This window comes from Pterocles gutturalis, unplaced genomic scaffold, assembly GCF_000699245.1.
Source record: "Pterocles gutturalis isolate BGI_N339 unplaced genomic scaffold, ASM69924v1 scaffold6126, whole genome shotgun sequence".
Lineage (NCBI taxonomy): Eukaryota > Metazoa > Chordata > Aves > Pterocliformes > Pteroclidae > Pterocles > Pterocles gutturalis.
In genome coordinates, this window is record NW_010097642.1 from 1 (window position 1) to 16749 (window position 16749).

Sequence of the window (16749 nt, forward strand, 5' to 3'; positions counted from 1 at the left end):
GGGGGTCTGGGGGCGCAGGGCGGGAAGAGCTTCCAGGAGCCCGCTGCCCTTGCCGACCGTCGGCCACCCCCTCGGGCCCTTGGCGCAGTTGGTCTGATACTGAATTGCCCGAGTGGAGCGGGGCGCTGGCTGAAGCAGGCGGGGGGGAGGAGATGGCGGGAAAATGGAGGCTGGCCTTAGCCCTGCCCGCTGCAGCTCGCGGGTTTGGTTCTTGGGGTGTTACAAAGCAGTGACGATAAGTCGGGAAATGAGCGGGAGTTGTGATTGCAGCTCTTCAAGCAGTTCTGTAACATTTCAGTAGCTCTTAACTGACAAAATAACTTTATTTTACATGGGTATGTAGTGGCAGGGCAAGGGGGAATGGCTTTAAGCTGAAAGAGGGCAGATTTAGATGAGATATTAGGAAGGAATTTTTCACTGAGGGTAGTGATGCAGTGGCCCAGGTTGCCCAGAGAAGCTGTGGATGCCCCATCCCTGGAGGGGTTCAAGGCCAGGCTGGATGAGGCTCTGAACCTGGTCTGTGGCAGGGGTTGGAACTGGATGATCTTTAAGGTCCCTTCCAACCCAAACATTCTATGATTTTTATAAGCTATAGTGGTTAATTCTATGTTGTAGTTCAATGTGTAACTCACAACTTTGAAAGCAGGGTTAAATCAATAATACCAATGTAGCTGTAACTTTCAAGAAACTCACCAAACTCATATCTTTGAGAAATGGTTTTTAACTTTTCCATGTGATTAGGCACCTAAAAATGTAGTAGAGATGGAGACCTCTGTGTGGCAAAAGTAAGTCTACTGACAACACTTCTGTCACAGTGGTTTTAATGGATGACGTGGAGGTAATTCACACTGCATCCTCCTAGCTCTGCAATCTGCCTACCACAAGCCGAAACCACTGCCTTGAGGAATTGTTATTACAGAAATGACTTAAAATACATGCATATGTAATAATTAAGAAAAGATTTGTAATTTTTCATGTAGTTAGATGTTTTGTGTTTGCTTTTTTTATCAAATAGATTATAGGGGAAAAATATTTTATATGAGACAGTAGATGTTGAGAAGGAAAGTACACATCGAGACAATTCAGTAGTTATGGCAAAGGATAAGAAGAAAGATGGCAAGAAGGCAGAAAAATCTGTACGTCTTTCTGTTCCTGCACCTGATACGGCAGCTGAGAGTAGTTCAACAAAGCTGACGGATTTGCAGACCTTGGATGGAGTGGAAGAAACCCAGGCAAATCCATTGATACCAGATGAAGAACCAGAGGAGGTAGAGGAACCTCCAATCCAAGATGTTCCTCAATACTATGAGGAGCCTGTTCTTACTCAAGTTATTGTAAAAAGGTATGCTTGTTACACATCTGTGAGGTCAGGAATCCTCATTTAAGTATCTCTGTTTTGTCACACAAACACAGATTTTACTCTTAATTTGAGACAGTGGATCAGGTTATTCAGACCTTTTAGCTGTGACACCTTATGAGACTGATGCTTGTGGAATTCTGCTGCCTTTTTGCATCCTGGAGTGTTGCTGGTGCTCTCTTGTTTGCCAGAAGCTTCTTGTTCGCCTACGGTGAAGTTTTGTCTAAGTAAACAGACAGTTGGTGAAGGAAATGTAGCTATGTCATTTAATATTTAGTTGTTGCTGCCTTTTAATATTTAGGGCTGCTCATATCCTTTAAGGATATCCTAAACTGAGGAAACAGGTGAGTGCCAGTGTTAACCAAATCCTTTGGTAGTTCAAGGGGACTATATGTAATGTTTCACGTACTGACAGGGTTGCCTGGTTGTAAGCTAGTAAACGCTACCAATGTGATTTGTTTTCTTAATTGAAAGAAATACAGGTCTGAGGCAACACAGCAATTACATGAAATATTACATGGAATGTGCAAAAAATTGAAAATTTTGTTGTAGCTCATTTTTCTGCACAAGATGCAACAACTGGCCTGTGTGCAGACGATGGTAAATCAAAGGTCATTTATTGTATATCTATTGTGATATCGGTCTACTGGCCGTGACTTGAAATGTTCACTTTAGTTTGTTTTCCTTGTAGCTATGAAGGTGAAAAAGTCCGTGGATTGTATGAGGGTGAAGGATTTGCACATTTTGAGGGGGGAAATACATATAAGGTAAGTGTATAAATTAAAAAAAAGAAAAGTAGTAGTGGATCAAGTTGTTTCTCTAGAACAGGCAGGCTATTTCTTTTGAATGTAAGGTGGAAGTTGAGTGCCTGGGATCTGTAAGCATTGAAAGCTCTGTTGGTTTCTGGCATTAAAACTCTTAATTTGCAACTGGTAGTTGGAGAGGAATTACTAGGTCGTTATTTTGAAATCTTACAGTCACTGTAGGCTTCAGTTGTGGTAAGCGTAAATTTGCAAACAGTGTCATTCTCTTCATTTTGAAGGGCATGTTTTCTGAAGGGCTTATGCATGGACGAGGGACTTACACGTGGGCTGATGGAGTGAAGTATGAGGTAAAGTGCAATTTAACTTATAACTGGGCACAATTACAACTAATTAGATGTGCAAATTCAAGGAAAGTAGGTAAGTTGCAGTAATTGGTACTGTACGGATGGAAGTTGCAGAGCTATGGCAGTGATTTCAATCACAAGTGCAAATGCTCTTAGATGGTCGGGGAACAGTGAGTCTTAGTTTTTTAAATGTTGTAATTTAATCTTTTAGGGAACATTTGTTAAGAATGTACAGATGTTTCATGGCTGCTATACGTGGAATGATGGTAGCGTTTATGAAGGATCAATCCAGAATGGACTTAGGCATGGATTTGGATTTTTCAGGAGTGGTACTCACCATGTTTCTTACTTTGGCTATTGGTGTAAAGGCAAAAGACATGGAAAGGTAAGTAAGAACACAAAATGAGAGCATGGTCTTGGATGACTACCTTCTACAACAGCAAGCACTCTTGTGCAAAGGTTTTGCAAAAATGCTTTGTGCTGTTGCATGGTCTTATGCTGTGTAGAGGTTAATTTTTCCTAAGGATCTTCTCTGAATTAGTGAGTGCTAACTAAAACAATTGAAGTGAGATCTTGTTTGCAGTAGAAGGGATGAACAAACAGTATCGTCAGAGAGTAATTGGCCCATTATGTGGCTTGTCCTTTATGCTGCTGCAAGGAGGTTATGACAAAGTCAAAACAGATGACTGCATCAGTAGCCACATAACAATGACAGAACAATTAGCTTCCCAGTAAGGACAAAGTGATCACATCTCCCAAATTTGTTAAGCAGACCAAATATGATAATTACAATTAAGACTGCCTTATCTAGAGTAAGTAACATTTAGTTCTAACTTTTTAAAGGCAAGCACTCCTTTTATCTGTCTCCGTTTTATGCATCCAGATTGAGACGTTCTTCTGGGCCTGATGTTTTAAGGACTGATGTGCAGTACGCGAGAAAACTCCATTCTAATCAAGTGTTTTTAAGTTCTGTGTCACTAATGGGACACTGAAATCACACAGGCTGCTGTGGGTGTTCACCAGTGCAATGGGCTGTCCAGTTTGTTTTGAGTGTTGGAAGCTGAATTCTGAATAAGTCAGAAAACTGATCTACCTTACAATGACTGCTGTGGTTAAGGTGCCAAAGCTAGCTCTCTGAAAGTATTTCCAAGTGGTTTGAAAAACACGGTAGACTTTGATGTAATGTAGTGTGATTTTTTTTTTTCTTTTTTTTTTTTTGAACACTTGGTCTTTTTTAAGGTCTTAACCTCTTCTGATGAATATGAGTTGCTTTTTTATTTATCACTTCAGTTGCTTTCAGTACAGTATTGTGAAGGAACTATAAGTGAGTGATTACATGTATTTTATATAATTTGTATACAATGTTATATTAATGTAGATGAATATTTAGGTGTTTAACTCTACTGTTTGTTTCAGGGTACTATTTATTATGATCGGGAACATAGCTCTTGGTATTCAGGCGACTGGGTAAATAACATCAAAGAAGGATGGGGAATGAGATGGTAAATGTGGTAACACTTGTTCTTATCTTCATATTTTTTTATTTTACATGTATTATCATACAGTTTCTCCTATTCCTTAAAATGGATGCAAATGCTGCCATTTCATAGTAGTGTGTACTTTCTGCAGTGGAATATCCAAAGTGCTTTATAATAATAATGTAGACCTCTATAACTTATATTTTTATGTTGGTGTATTTCTACTGATCATTCCCACAAAAGAATGTCTAAAGACCAAATTCAGAATCAGCGTTGGTAAACCACAAATCAACATTTAAAAACAAACTTGATTGATTTGAATAGATGGAGTTGTTTTCATGAATAAATGAATTATTTTTGTAATTATATATAAAATACTTTTTATTAGCTATGACGAAGACTGTTTAGAGAAAAAAGAACTGGTTAATATTTTTACACTGCTTTGTAAGTTAAAATAGGAGGTACGCGGTTGGTACAATCAAACGTCTGTATCCATGTCTCAGTGAGGCAGCTTTCAAGTTAATGCTAATATTTAACGTTAATAAATGCTGAGTTTATTAGTAGTGAGGCTTTGCATAAACCTTGCTTTCATAAGATCCGCTCAGAATTTTGTATGAATGAATCATTAATTTTTATTGTTTTCTTGCAGCTATAAGTCTGGCAATTTTTATGAAGGTCAGTGGAAGAAAAATGTACGTCATGGAAAAGGAAGAATGAGATGGCTGACAGCTAATCAAGAGTATACAGGACAGTGGGTAGATGGCATACAGGTATTAATTTCTTCCCCAGCAACCTCTTTCATTCGGCATCTGTCCATTACTCTAGTAAAACTGGAAAGGGAGTTTTGTGCAATATCAAAGGGCCTTTGTATGATTTTTGCCAGTTGAGATAGCAGAAATATGCTGTTTATTGCAAGATGATTCTCATGTTAGCACTATTCAAATTTTTAAAAGGCTTTTGACAAAGTCTTACAAAATAATAATTTAAATATCTAATGGAAAATATAAACCTTTTTCACAAGAAAAGTTTAAATAGTTAAATGTTTTTGACTATACTTAGCTTGAGGTCTGACTTCAGCAGTGAGTATATGTGGCAGTTTACTTCTGTGTCACCTGTAAAATGCTAGACTACACTGTTCCCTCTTGTAAAAGTTTTATGGTGGACAGAAGATTTCTGGCATTTTCTGTTCCTTCCATTTATTATTATGTTGGAAAAAGAATGTGAGCTACTTCCTCTGTCTTTTCATTCTGCATAAAATTTTCAAGGAGTCCAGCTTCTGGAGCATTGTGGCTCTCTCTCTGCCATGCTTTTCCTCACCTGGGTGTTCAGCATTACAGTAAAAAGGGTTCAGGCAGGTATCCTTTGAGCGCTTCTCCCATGAGCTCGTTTGTAGAGTATAGTTCTATGGATGGTTTTAAGTACTGCAGTTATCGATTGGGCACTTTAAGAGTCACCGTTGGCAAATATCTCCAATAAAAGATGCCTAGGTGGTTCTCCTTTTTAAAGTCTGGACCTGTAGCAATAGTAGCTCCTCTGGAGACAGATCTTTAAAACACACATTTTGTTTTCAGCATGGATATGGCACTCACGTATGGTTTTTGAAGAGAATACCTGCATCTCAGTATCCTTTAAGGAATGAATACATAGGTGATTTTGTAAATGGGGAACGACATGGACGTGGGAAGTTCAGATATGCCGGAGGAGCAGTGTATGATGGTGAATGGGTTTGTAATAAGAAACATGGCAAGGTGAGTATTGACAAGTAGCAAGACAAAACTACAGATGACACCAGAGGAGGCTGTTCTGCTCTGTATAGTGGGTTGTTGTATTTCTTTATGGAAAATTACATTCAATTTGCATTGTGGATGGAATCCCACCATATAGGGCAGAGTCCCCTAAAAGCAGTAGGAGTCCTTCCAAGGACCTTGCTGGGCCACAGATTTGACTGTGGAGTGCCACGTATGCAAACTAAAGATTGCAACACATCTTTCTGTATTTGGGGGGGGGGGAATGTTTTTTCCTTAAAATTCTTTTCAAAATCAAACAAATATGTAGACAATTCTTCTTCCTAGCAGTGTCGTTCAATTAACAGATGACACAGTACTTTGTAAAAGAGGGTAGGAAAAATTATTTTGCTTTATTTTATCTCATATATTGCATTTAGCCAGGATTCTTAAGAGGAAAATTGATTGAGAGAATTAGCGTTATTTTTTTTTATCTTTAATTTGATTAATTTCAATAGAAATATAAGTCAAATCTGTCTATAGGGCAAGGTTGTCTACAGGAATGGTCATGTTTATGAAGGAGAGTTTGTAGATGATCGTGTAGTCGAATATCCTGCTTTTCGAGTGGATGCAATGAATGTAGAAGAGCTGAATGCCATTTACACAGGAAGTCCTATTGGCACTGGTAAGCAGCTTAAGAAAATAAATTCTACTCAGTTCACATTTTGTTGTTCATTCTTTTTCTCTAGCCTGAAGCTGTTCATACTTACTCAAGAGCCAGACATGTTTCTTCAAATAACTTTGATAAAGATGGGAGTTATCTTAATAATTAGTGACTTTTGCTCCCATGCTTCTTGTTTCCTGCACACAACACTTTGAGTGACACATCCACACGACATCCTGTAATGCTTTTGGAACACTGTTATCTGAAAGTTTCATAACTTGTATAGTATCTGCATTTCCTTTTGGCTGGGGATTGGATTTGGCACAATTACTCTACAATTGTTATGCTGCTCATTATTAAATCTCTACTCCTTGCTCTAGAGTAGTCTCTATTATTCTCAGTTTGAAGTCAGCAAGATAAGAAGGAATAATGTATGTTTTATTTTCCTTGTGTGTGTGCATAAATATCTATCTATGTTTTTAACTTAGTTTATTCTATTTTATTTGCATAGTAGAAAACATCACAGTCAGTGATGGCTCAGAAAACGTTTCTATTCTGAGATCCCCTATTGAGTTGGATATAGCTTCAGTGCTTGACTTGCTGCCAAGGGAGGAGAGACCTGAAGAACTGAAACAAGTAAGAATCTACTGTTTGATATTTTCACTTTCCCCCCCACAGTGTGTTTCAAATTATTTTATTTCTGGTTTATTTGTACTGAAGTAACCTTTTCCATTATAGAATTATTCAAAAATCTGAAGGCCATGAAAACCGAAAAGCAAAAAAGAACGAACAGACAATATTGGCTCTTCCTGAGCATCCACTAGAAAACAATAAAAAATATGTCAGCTTATCTGGAAGGCCATTCAGCCACTGCCTCTAGCTAGTTTGAGATTTGACTGCTGACAGAGACAAATTAATTTTTATCAGTCACCAAAAAATACGTATTATAGCTACATTTGAGTAACGATCTTGTGAACACTTAACCAGGGATATGCTCTTTGAAGTTATTGTATCAAAAGCATTACATGCCCAGTTACAGGCTCAATACAAGCTGATGCCTACTTGCTGTGAGACGATGCTGAAAACATATCCTGCTTTATTTAGGTAGAATTTGCTGTGTTGCAGCATATTACAGAACTGAGAAGAGTTTACACCTTCTACAGCACCTTAGGCTGCAGTCATTCTTTTGACAACACCTTCCTCATGACTAAGCTCCAATTTTGGAGATTTCTGAAGGACTGCCGGTTCCATCACTCCAACATAACTCTTGCTGAAATGGATCGGATATTGAGTGGTTTGTATTTCTGTTGATTGGGGTCTAGAATCTCGGAATTTTAATAGTAAGCTGTAGAGAGTTGGAGTGGTAAGACTGATTGTTCAGCTCTGGTAGTTAAGTAGCCCTGAGTAAGTACTTCTGTGCCTGAGTTCTCAGTGGATGCACTAACAGTTCTCCAGGCGCTTCAGGTGCTTAGGTAAGAAAATGCAAAATTAAAATACCACTTAAAAATTGTCCTAAAGAGCCATCTGTTCAAAAATTGTATTCACCCGTCGTACTATTACTATTACTTGTAGTTTTAAGAGGTCTGAGAAAGAGAAGTAGAAGAAACAAATCTTTTTCTGTGGGGTTTTTTTTTTTTTTTTCCAGTGCTCTTAACTTTGGTTTGCATTTAGTAAGGGGGTTTTTTTGTGTGTGTTTTTTGTGGTTTTTTTGTTGGGTTTTTTTTACTTCCACAGAGCCAGTTAATCAGTCAGTTCCATTTAGACCTGCAGTGGGATGCACTGCAGTACCCCTAGAATGTGAAGAGTTTACCTCCAACTTTGCTTGCCCTTTCATTCCTAAATGCTGAGTGGACACATTTCTAGAAAGAGAGAATTTGATAAGAGTCAGCTACAGGTGGATGTTTCTCCCTTGACCTGGTTATTTGGAAGTGATGCTGTGCCTAGTTTGTTTCTTCCAGGAGTGTTGTTCCACTGTGATAGCTAGAAATGGATAGGACGAGAAAGGCTGACAAGTCAATGTGCCTACAAGCATTTTAATGTACGTGATAGCAATAGAGATTTATTTTTTCAAATTTTTTAGGTGATAAAACACCACTTGAGGAGATACATTGTCCACATAAGACTTTACTGTTCAGAACATTTTTATCTGACCTTATTCATCTAGCATTTCATATCTATAATGAAGAGCACAAGTAAGTTTCCTCTTTTAGTAACACTTGTTTCAGTGTAATCAGTTTGAGTCTTTCCAGACAGGATTATTTTTGTTTTAACTCTAGAGAGAAAGGTCCTTATCTGCATAAGTGTTTCTTAGAAATGATGTCCAAGAATGTTATTCCTGCAGCCTGTCATATCCAAGGTAAGTAATGGTATTTCTTCTGTGCTGTGCAGAATTCATCAGTTAGTACCACATACCTCACAGTTTTATTGTAATGGTTATTTTTTCCCAATTGATTTTTAAAGGTATCTTATTTTCTGAAGAACAATGTACAGTTTTTGCCATGAGCTACATTGACAAATGCTGGGAAATATACAGAGATTTTTGTAGACCGAGTACCAGACCTCCATTTGAACCCACAATGAAAATGAGGCACTTCCTTTGGATGTTGAACGTAATAATCTAAATTTTTTGTGTGTGTGTGTGATTATATACGCTTTATTTGTTCAGTTTATATGATCATATAAAATACTCTCTGTGGCTTTCGCACAGTTGAAAAGGTAGGAGCGATGTTATTGGTACAAACTGCCTGACAGACGTTAAAGGGACAGTTGTTCTACAGGAATTCATATATGTGCTTTTGCAGGATTGAACTCTGATTTAGTACTTAATCATTTCAAATAATCAAACCTTAGACAAATGTGTTTTAAGGGAATATAAATATTTTTGCTGGCTATTTGTTTTCCCCATCATGTAAAATACATATAAAAATGCCTTGCTGGCAGAACTCAAAAACTGGTAGCTTTTGAAATAAAAAAAGAAACCATTTTAATAATATATTAATTTAATATATTGCAAGATGAACATGAGATTCTTTACTAAAATTCAATAATACAGGGACAGATCAAGATTATATTGCAGCTGGGGAACAATTCCCATTGATATGCTTGTTTTTTGGTTTACTATCACTGTTTAAATCCAAACCTTTTTTCTTTAAAAAATGAATAAAAATGTCAGATACCAAATTTTATTTTCTTATGTTTTTATTTTATGAGCTTTCACAGGTTATTTCTTAACACTGATTTGCAGTCTAGGAAAAATTCCCATTGACTTCAGCAGGGCCAGAACGTCACTCTGTTTTTAATTACGTATGTGGTATCATCTGAAACCACTAGAAATTTTGACATAGGCTTTAAGAGGAGTTAGATTATGTCCATGTGGGAATGCTATAAGTGCTGTTAATATGTAACATTTACTCTTACCCAGGATTTTAAACTTCTCAGCAAACAATTAACCGCTTCAAAACTTGTGGAAATACTTATCAAAGATGGTCCCTCTCTGTGTGACAGCAGTAGTACCAACCTGGAGCAGGAGGTGTGTATGGGGAAAAAAAAACCCCACATATCGTAGTTCATTGCTACAGGAACAATTAAAATTACTTTCAAAAAATGCTGCAAATACTGTCCTATCTGCTAGAACAGGAGGAAAATTAATTCATTTATTCCAAAGAAATAAAGAGTACAAACTTGAGCCTCTGTTTTTGTCTTCCTTTGTTCTGCCTGTATCTTCTAGTTTAGCTCAGGTACTTCTGTCTTTTTCTTATTCTCTTACCCTTCTTAGTACAGTCTCAGCATACCTGACCATACAGATAACTCCTTAAGAGTCCCGTAACCCAGAGGGTGAAATACCATTTCTAGGAGGCTGCTGCTGTAACAGTTCCGTCTGTGGGGTGGTTGTCTGACAGTGTGTGTATACAGTGAGTATGCATGGGTGAATCTCAGCACTTCAGCTGTCGGGGCATGCACTGGAAATGTTAAGATGGGTCAGTAATTGAGATGTGAACCCACTGATTGTGAAAATCTGATGATCCAAGAAACCTGATTAGTGACGTGTGAAGTTCTGACACCTCAGTGAGGTTGAGCAGTGACTGTAGAAGATTCTCATGCTACCTGACAGCTGGCCTGCTGTAGAGGGCCTTCTCCCGTAAAGATTTAGCTCTTAGTCATGATCTGTTGTAAATGACATAATTGAATTTATTATTTTAAACACTATCTGATAAACTGAAAACACGGTGTAAGGCTTAGTAAGGGATTCATTAAACACCCATTCTTGGGCTTTCTGGAAGCATCGTATGCAATTTAAATATTTTAGGTAACAGCTATAGTTGTGTGTTATTTGTTAGAAAAATTTCACATAGCTCCAGAGAAAGCAAAAACCTATGCAATATTTTATTTCCGTATGACTTTTGTAAGGCGTAACACAGTATATCACCTGATTTTTTTGAGCTTTGGCTGTTTTCAATTTTTTTTCAGAAGAAGGGGGTGTTTGAGGCCAGTGAGGCTTCGTAATTACTCGAGTTCTTTGCTTGCTCAGATACATATGCCCAGTAATGAAGGGATTTTGCAAAAATAATTAATCACTGTGTTTGTTTTGCTCTAGTTGGTTTTTCTTGAATTTGTTGAAGCTCTTCTTGATTGTGCGTTGGTGTATGTTACCAGTGATATGATGAAGGAACAAGTAGATCGTGATAATCAGAAAAGAAGTAGCTTTAGAATCGAGGGTCTCTCCAAGGGAACCATAAATGTGTCTCTGTACTCACAATATTCTCTGTCCCAGGTAAAGTTGATACAGACCTGTTAAATACTACTACATGCCCACTTAGAGGGTGAAGTCAAGCCCTGCGTATGTTCTATGTTTCCTCAACATAGAAACCAGTTTCCTCTTTTTTTGCATAAACAGTAATTTGATTGGGTCCTTCTGCTTTTTCTGTTTGTTGCTACCTTAGATTGTACATCAATATAGACAGTTTTACCACACTTGCACATTTTCCTAGATAACTATAAATACTCATAAAATACTTGCAAGTCTTTGATGTTTGAAGGGGAATTGACAAATTGGTTGATGGGTGGAAAATATGCCTCTCCTACTTCAAGTGGAATGTCTGAAATTGCCGTGTAAAAATGGTATTGCAATTGTATGTAACAAGATATGCTGCTTCCCAGCAGTTAAGTTAGGGACTCTTTTTGCTAAACTTTTGAATAAGGATTTTGTAGGTTGTAAGATGCTGCCTGTGACACTGGTGTAATTTAGAGGCACAAGGTAGTTGAAGGCGTGACTCTGAATTTATACTATTTGGAATTATGCACAAGATAAAAGTATTTTTATTAATTCAAAGAGCATTCACAAATACCTCATTTCACAGTCTCTGTAAAGCCAATAGTGCCACTGAACACCACCACTTCTCATTCTCTGGCCAATTGTTCCCATCCTATGGAACTTAACTGCAAACCTTAATGCCGTTGCACAGTGAAACGGTCCAGTTAAAATACTCAGATTTTCCAAGACTAAAATCTTAATTTAAAATTTATTGAATGTAAAATTCTTCTTATGTTTACTTTTTATTAGTGCACTTACAGAAGTATAATGGGTACAGACAGAAACCATGAAATTTCCAAGGCAGCTGAGCTTTACACTCCTTCATGTTGGTCTTCAAGCGAAAGTGTAATTTCACACGTTGAAATAAATGAACACAAGGTATGTAAAAAGCCCACACTGAAAGATGGAGCAGAGGGTTTGCAATTTATGGGTTACAGAGTAGTCAAGATAGTGTTAAGTTTTAAAAGGGACTAGAATTTCATTTAATATTAAATACAATGTGTTCCCGTGTCTGGATCAATGTATGAGCCTAGAAGTGGTGCATTTCCATTGCTAACAAAGCATTTGCTCCCAGCATACCCTTGGCTATTATTTAGAATATTGGGTGGTATCTTCTACATTAAATAAAACGGTCATGAATAAAGCTACAGATTTATCTTTATTTGCAAGGTGGGGAGTGAGAGGCTGAGAAGTGAGCAGAGAGATTTAGAAGCACTGGAGAAGGCAACTGTAATACAATTCCTAAAACACTTTTTAGAATTCTTCTGGCAAACTTTTCACCTTCACTGCCTTTACAATGTTGTACCCAGTGTACAACTATAATGAGAATCTTGATATTCCAAGAAAAAAAAAAATGCACTGTCTTACCCCTATCATTTCAGGGTAAGATAGTAAGGATTGCTGTTTTGTACTGGAGTCATTGAAATCAGACAGAGAATTTGGGAACTTGTTGACTTTTAGAAAATATACCAACACTTAGAAAACAGAATTGTCTGATCTGAATTTTTGCAAGACTTTTACTGTCACTTGTCTGAAAAGAGTGGCATCATTAGGCTGCAGAAGATGCTTGGGATGACAGTTGGAAAGATTTCAAAGCATCTTCCTCAGATACACTCTTGAATCTTGTTCTCTCCTTTTCACTGGAGTATATTCCTATAGTCAGGAATATAAATTAATTATTGTTTCCTCAGGAGCAGAGGAATGATAGAGCAATGTACGAACAGAGGGACATGCTGTCATGGTTTGACCCAGCTGGCAGTGAATACAATGCAGCCGCTTGCTCACCCTCCGCCTTCCCACGCCATGGGGGAGAGAATTAGAGGGGTAAAAGGAAAGGAATCTTGTGTATTGAGATAAGAAGAACACTTTAATAACTGAAGTATAATAAAATTGAAAATAATAATAATGATTATAATAATAGTAATAATTTACAAATATACAAATGAATGATACACAGTGCAACTGCTCACTGCCTGATGACCAAGGCCCAGCCCGTTTCCAGCTAACAATGCCAGAGCAGAAAAAATCCTGAAACCACAATCCCAGAAAAGAGATAAGAGCCCGAGAGCCTGAGAAGAGAGAGTGCTTCCAGACATATACTGGGCATGACATGCATGATATGGAATGTACCATTGGCCAATTTGGGCCTCAATCCTAAACCTAAGTTTGAATCCCAATGCTCCCTGCTAGCTTCTTTTGTGGACCTGCACACGAGCAGAGCACGTAAAGTTGGAAAGTCCTTGACTGTCCTAGCAACAACTATAAACATCAGACTGTTATCAACATTCTTCTCAGCACAAATCCAAAACACAGCCTCGTACTAGGACTAAGAAGATTAATTCTATCCCGATCAAAACCAGGACACGTGCCTAAGAACAGGAGCTTTAATTCTCTGTGCTTCTAATGAAATAGGATAATCCTACTTCCCTGCTGGTATCAAAGGTAAAGTGTTAGGACCAATTTGCTAACACTCGAAAGTGTGAAACACTATTGCAGTTGAAATGTTTTGAAATAGGCACAATTGCAGAATGCATTTGGTTGGCTGAGATATGAATTTGCATGGCTCAAATGGACATGTGATTTCACTTTTTAATTTAAATGTAAGTCCAGGCATTTAGTAACTAAATTTAAAACTTCTTGCCAGCCACTGAGACCTTGTGAAGACAGAGGGCATCCTTGTCGAGAATTTCTGCCAGGTGAGTACTGCAGTTACCATAAGCATCTATAAGCAGTGGTGCTACAGGAGGTTCGTTCTTTCTACACCTTTAAAGATGATTGAAACACAGTAGCTGATCATTGAAACAGCTGGATGTATTGCAGTTACAGAGGGTAGCTGTATTCAGTTCGGCAATTATGACAAGGTTTACATTCAGCTTTCCACACCTGCTATACACAGATAGCTGGGCAAGTTTGAGTCTGAACTTCTTGCACTTTTTAATTAGAAGCTATCACATTTTCCGTAAAAATAACTTAAAGGCTTTTAAAAACTACATTCCTCCTGTTTGTCCCACTCATTTGGGCATGGAAGCGGGAGATTGAATGCTGCACTGTGCCTTCATTATAAACACTTTATCAGTACAGAATTATTTCAACCATAGGTCTAGCTGTAAGGTCAGATGATAATTTATATTGTTTTGTGCTGAAAATCAAACCTGATATTTAATGCACAGAATTACAGACCACGTAATTTTAATTTTCTTTCTTTGCCATATCAGATGCTGTCCTCCCATTTCACAAAACTCATGGAGATATCAAAGCTGTTCTGCCATTTTTCAGCTGGGATGCAGAAAAAGAACAAGATTTCTGTCCAGCAAAGGAATTGACAGGTAAAGCAGTCCTACTGTTTTAAGATTTAACACAAAAAAACCTCTTGTACCTCTTCAATTGCAAAATTTTAATTGTATATGCAGATTTCAGCTTGTCACAAGAGGGCAGTAAGTGAACATTAATTCTGGAGAAGATTTTTTTAAAGAAGATTTTTAAAATAAATTTTTTAAAGAAAATGAAACTTAATAATTGAGAAGTTTAAGTACTGACTTAAATAGTTTCTCCAATTTTAAAATGCCACATTTTATTTGTAGGGCATCTAGAAACTGTATTTGCTCTATGGGAAGCTCAGTCTGCAAGCCTGCCCATTTTTTTAAATCTCTTGGATAAATAAAAGATATTACTGCTATGACTTGCTTCTTTTACTTAATACAAGAATTATTATTAATGATGTGCCACCTTTAGCTGGAATAAGATATGTTATGACATGCCAGCATTCATGCAGAAAAGAAATTAGTAAGAGTATTTTCATATGTTGAGGCTAATAACCTTTTTATACGATCTCCCTTCTGGCTGATTAGCAGATCTCGTCTGGGTTGTTCTAAGTGCTTGTTAAATCTTGTCTACAGATAAAGAACCCAAAGGTAAGACCATAGGCAGACAAGGATTTCTGTGTGGTCATTAGCTCTTTCACTGAAATCTGATGACTGAAAAGTTACAAATCTGAAAAAACATTGTTTCTTAAATAACTATCAGATGGGCTCTGGCCTGTTTTTTGACAGTCATGACAATTGGATGCTTGCAGGCAATTCTGTTCTAGTCATGTTCATTCCTCCAGTCCCCCATGCACAGGAGTCATGGATACTGAACTGCAATCAAATTTCCATAGAAGACATTTTTCATAGAACTAAAGGGGAAGGTTCATGTTCTTTTGATGCTATTCCCAGGGACAAGTCACTCTGAAGACCCACGAAAGGGCCATCCCCTTTCATGTGCATCAGTTAAAAGTTTCTCACAGTTGTCATCTTCTGTACCATGCAGAAGCCAGACTTCCCCATTGCAGAATATCTGATCTGAAATGTAGTCCAAAACATGCTGAAATAGAAGTGCCCTGCTAAATAAACATGCTTCATTTACATGTTGCAGATAAATCAAAAGAAGCCAAAACTGAACAAGACAAAGAATTCAGTCTCTGGAGGTGTCAGGTGCAAATCTTTTTTACAAATAAGTTATTTCCAGCTTACCACCATGAAAAAGTGCTGAGGGAAAAAATAAAAGAAAATCGAATACGGGATGCTGAATTTGCTGAGCTGAGAAAGATCAAGGATGAGGAACTGGCAAAGTGAGTATTGTATCTTATCTTGAAGTACTGTTCTCTCTTTATCTTCTACGAACAAAATTTTTGAAAATGACAAGTGTGCTTTTATAAAGCAGTACAGCGTGCTGTAACTGGGAAAACAGCTCATCCGGGTATAATAAGCAACATACAGAGTGTAACTCATGTGACTTCTGTTACTGTCAGGAGTAACAAATACAGGCTGCTTTCACGTTACAGAACTCTTAACTGTGATATTTCTTAGCACTTGAGCCCTGGTCTGTGTAAAAGCAGTTAAGACTTTTTTTTTTTTTTTTTTTTTTGCATACTGTAAGTCAGACTTGAAGCGACTGACTACACAGACTTTCTGCTTCTCTACAATATGCCAGTTTCTACTACTCATACTGTGAATATAGCTGGAGTTGCTTAGCCAGTATATATCATCCTCCTCCCTCCTTGCAGTACACTAAATTTAAACTTGTTCACTCAGACTTATTGCTGAAAGAGAAGCAGAAGAGGCAAAAAGGCAAGAAGCAGCAAGAGAAAAATCATTTGACTCCGAGAGTGCAGAGCCTGTGGCGCAGTTAGTACCCCCAGTGAAGGAAGAGGCACCCATTGTAGCACCCCCAGTTGTTACCAAGGTGCCTGCTGGCAAAAAGAGAAAGAAAAAATAAATCTGATGAACTACTGAGCCTTCAAGTAAGTGAATACTCTTTGAATAAAAAAAGAAATAACAAAAAAAAACATGTACAGTAAGGTCTAAAATACAAGTATGATAAAACTGTATGCACAAGACTGACTGGTTTCAGAGGGAAACTGTCTGTTCTTACTATATTCTTTTTCCCAAGACCCTTAGTGTCATTTACAGAAGAGTAACCCTTTAAACAAAACTACCAGAAGTCAGTAAGAATTTGACAAAGAATGCAAATCAGGCTGAAGGAGCAGCTACAAAGAACAGCTCAACCTAGAAAGTTATTTGTTCAGGGGTCTTTTGTAACTGGTCTAGTTTCACACTGTAGAAAATCA

General features: G+C 37.6%; 1 protein-coding gene across 1 annotated transcript; it reads left to right on the plus strand.

The window, feature by feature from the left end:
* Nucleotides 1-1091: 1091 nt before the first annotated feature.
* LOC104466775 (radial spoke head 10 homolog B2-like) lies at nt 1092-16397 on the plus strand. The gene is made up of 19 exons (XM_010080343.1): nt 1092-1342; nt 2049-2124; nt 2400-2468; nt 2677-2850; nt 3882-3967; nt 4593-4713; nt 5515-5691; nt 6211-6352; nt 6846-6967; nt 7436-7625; nt 8412-8523; nt 8608-8687; nt 8792-8940; nt 9753-9860; nt 10926-11102; nt 13786-13837; nt 14357-14467; nt 15555-15750; nt 16214-16397. Exons 1-19 carry the CDS (start codon nt 1092-1094, stop codon nt 16395-16397), a joined length of 2577 nt encoding a protein of 858 aa, XP_010078645.1.
* Nucleotides 16398-16749: the final 352 nt, after the last annotated feature.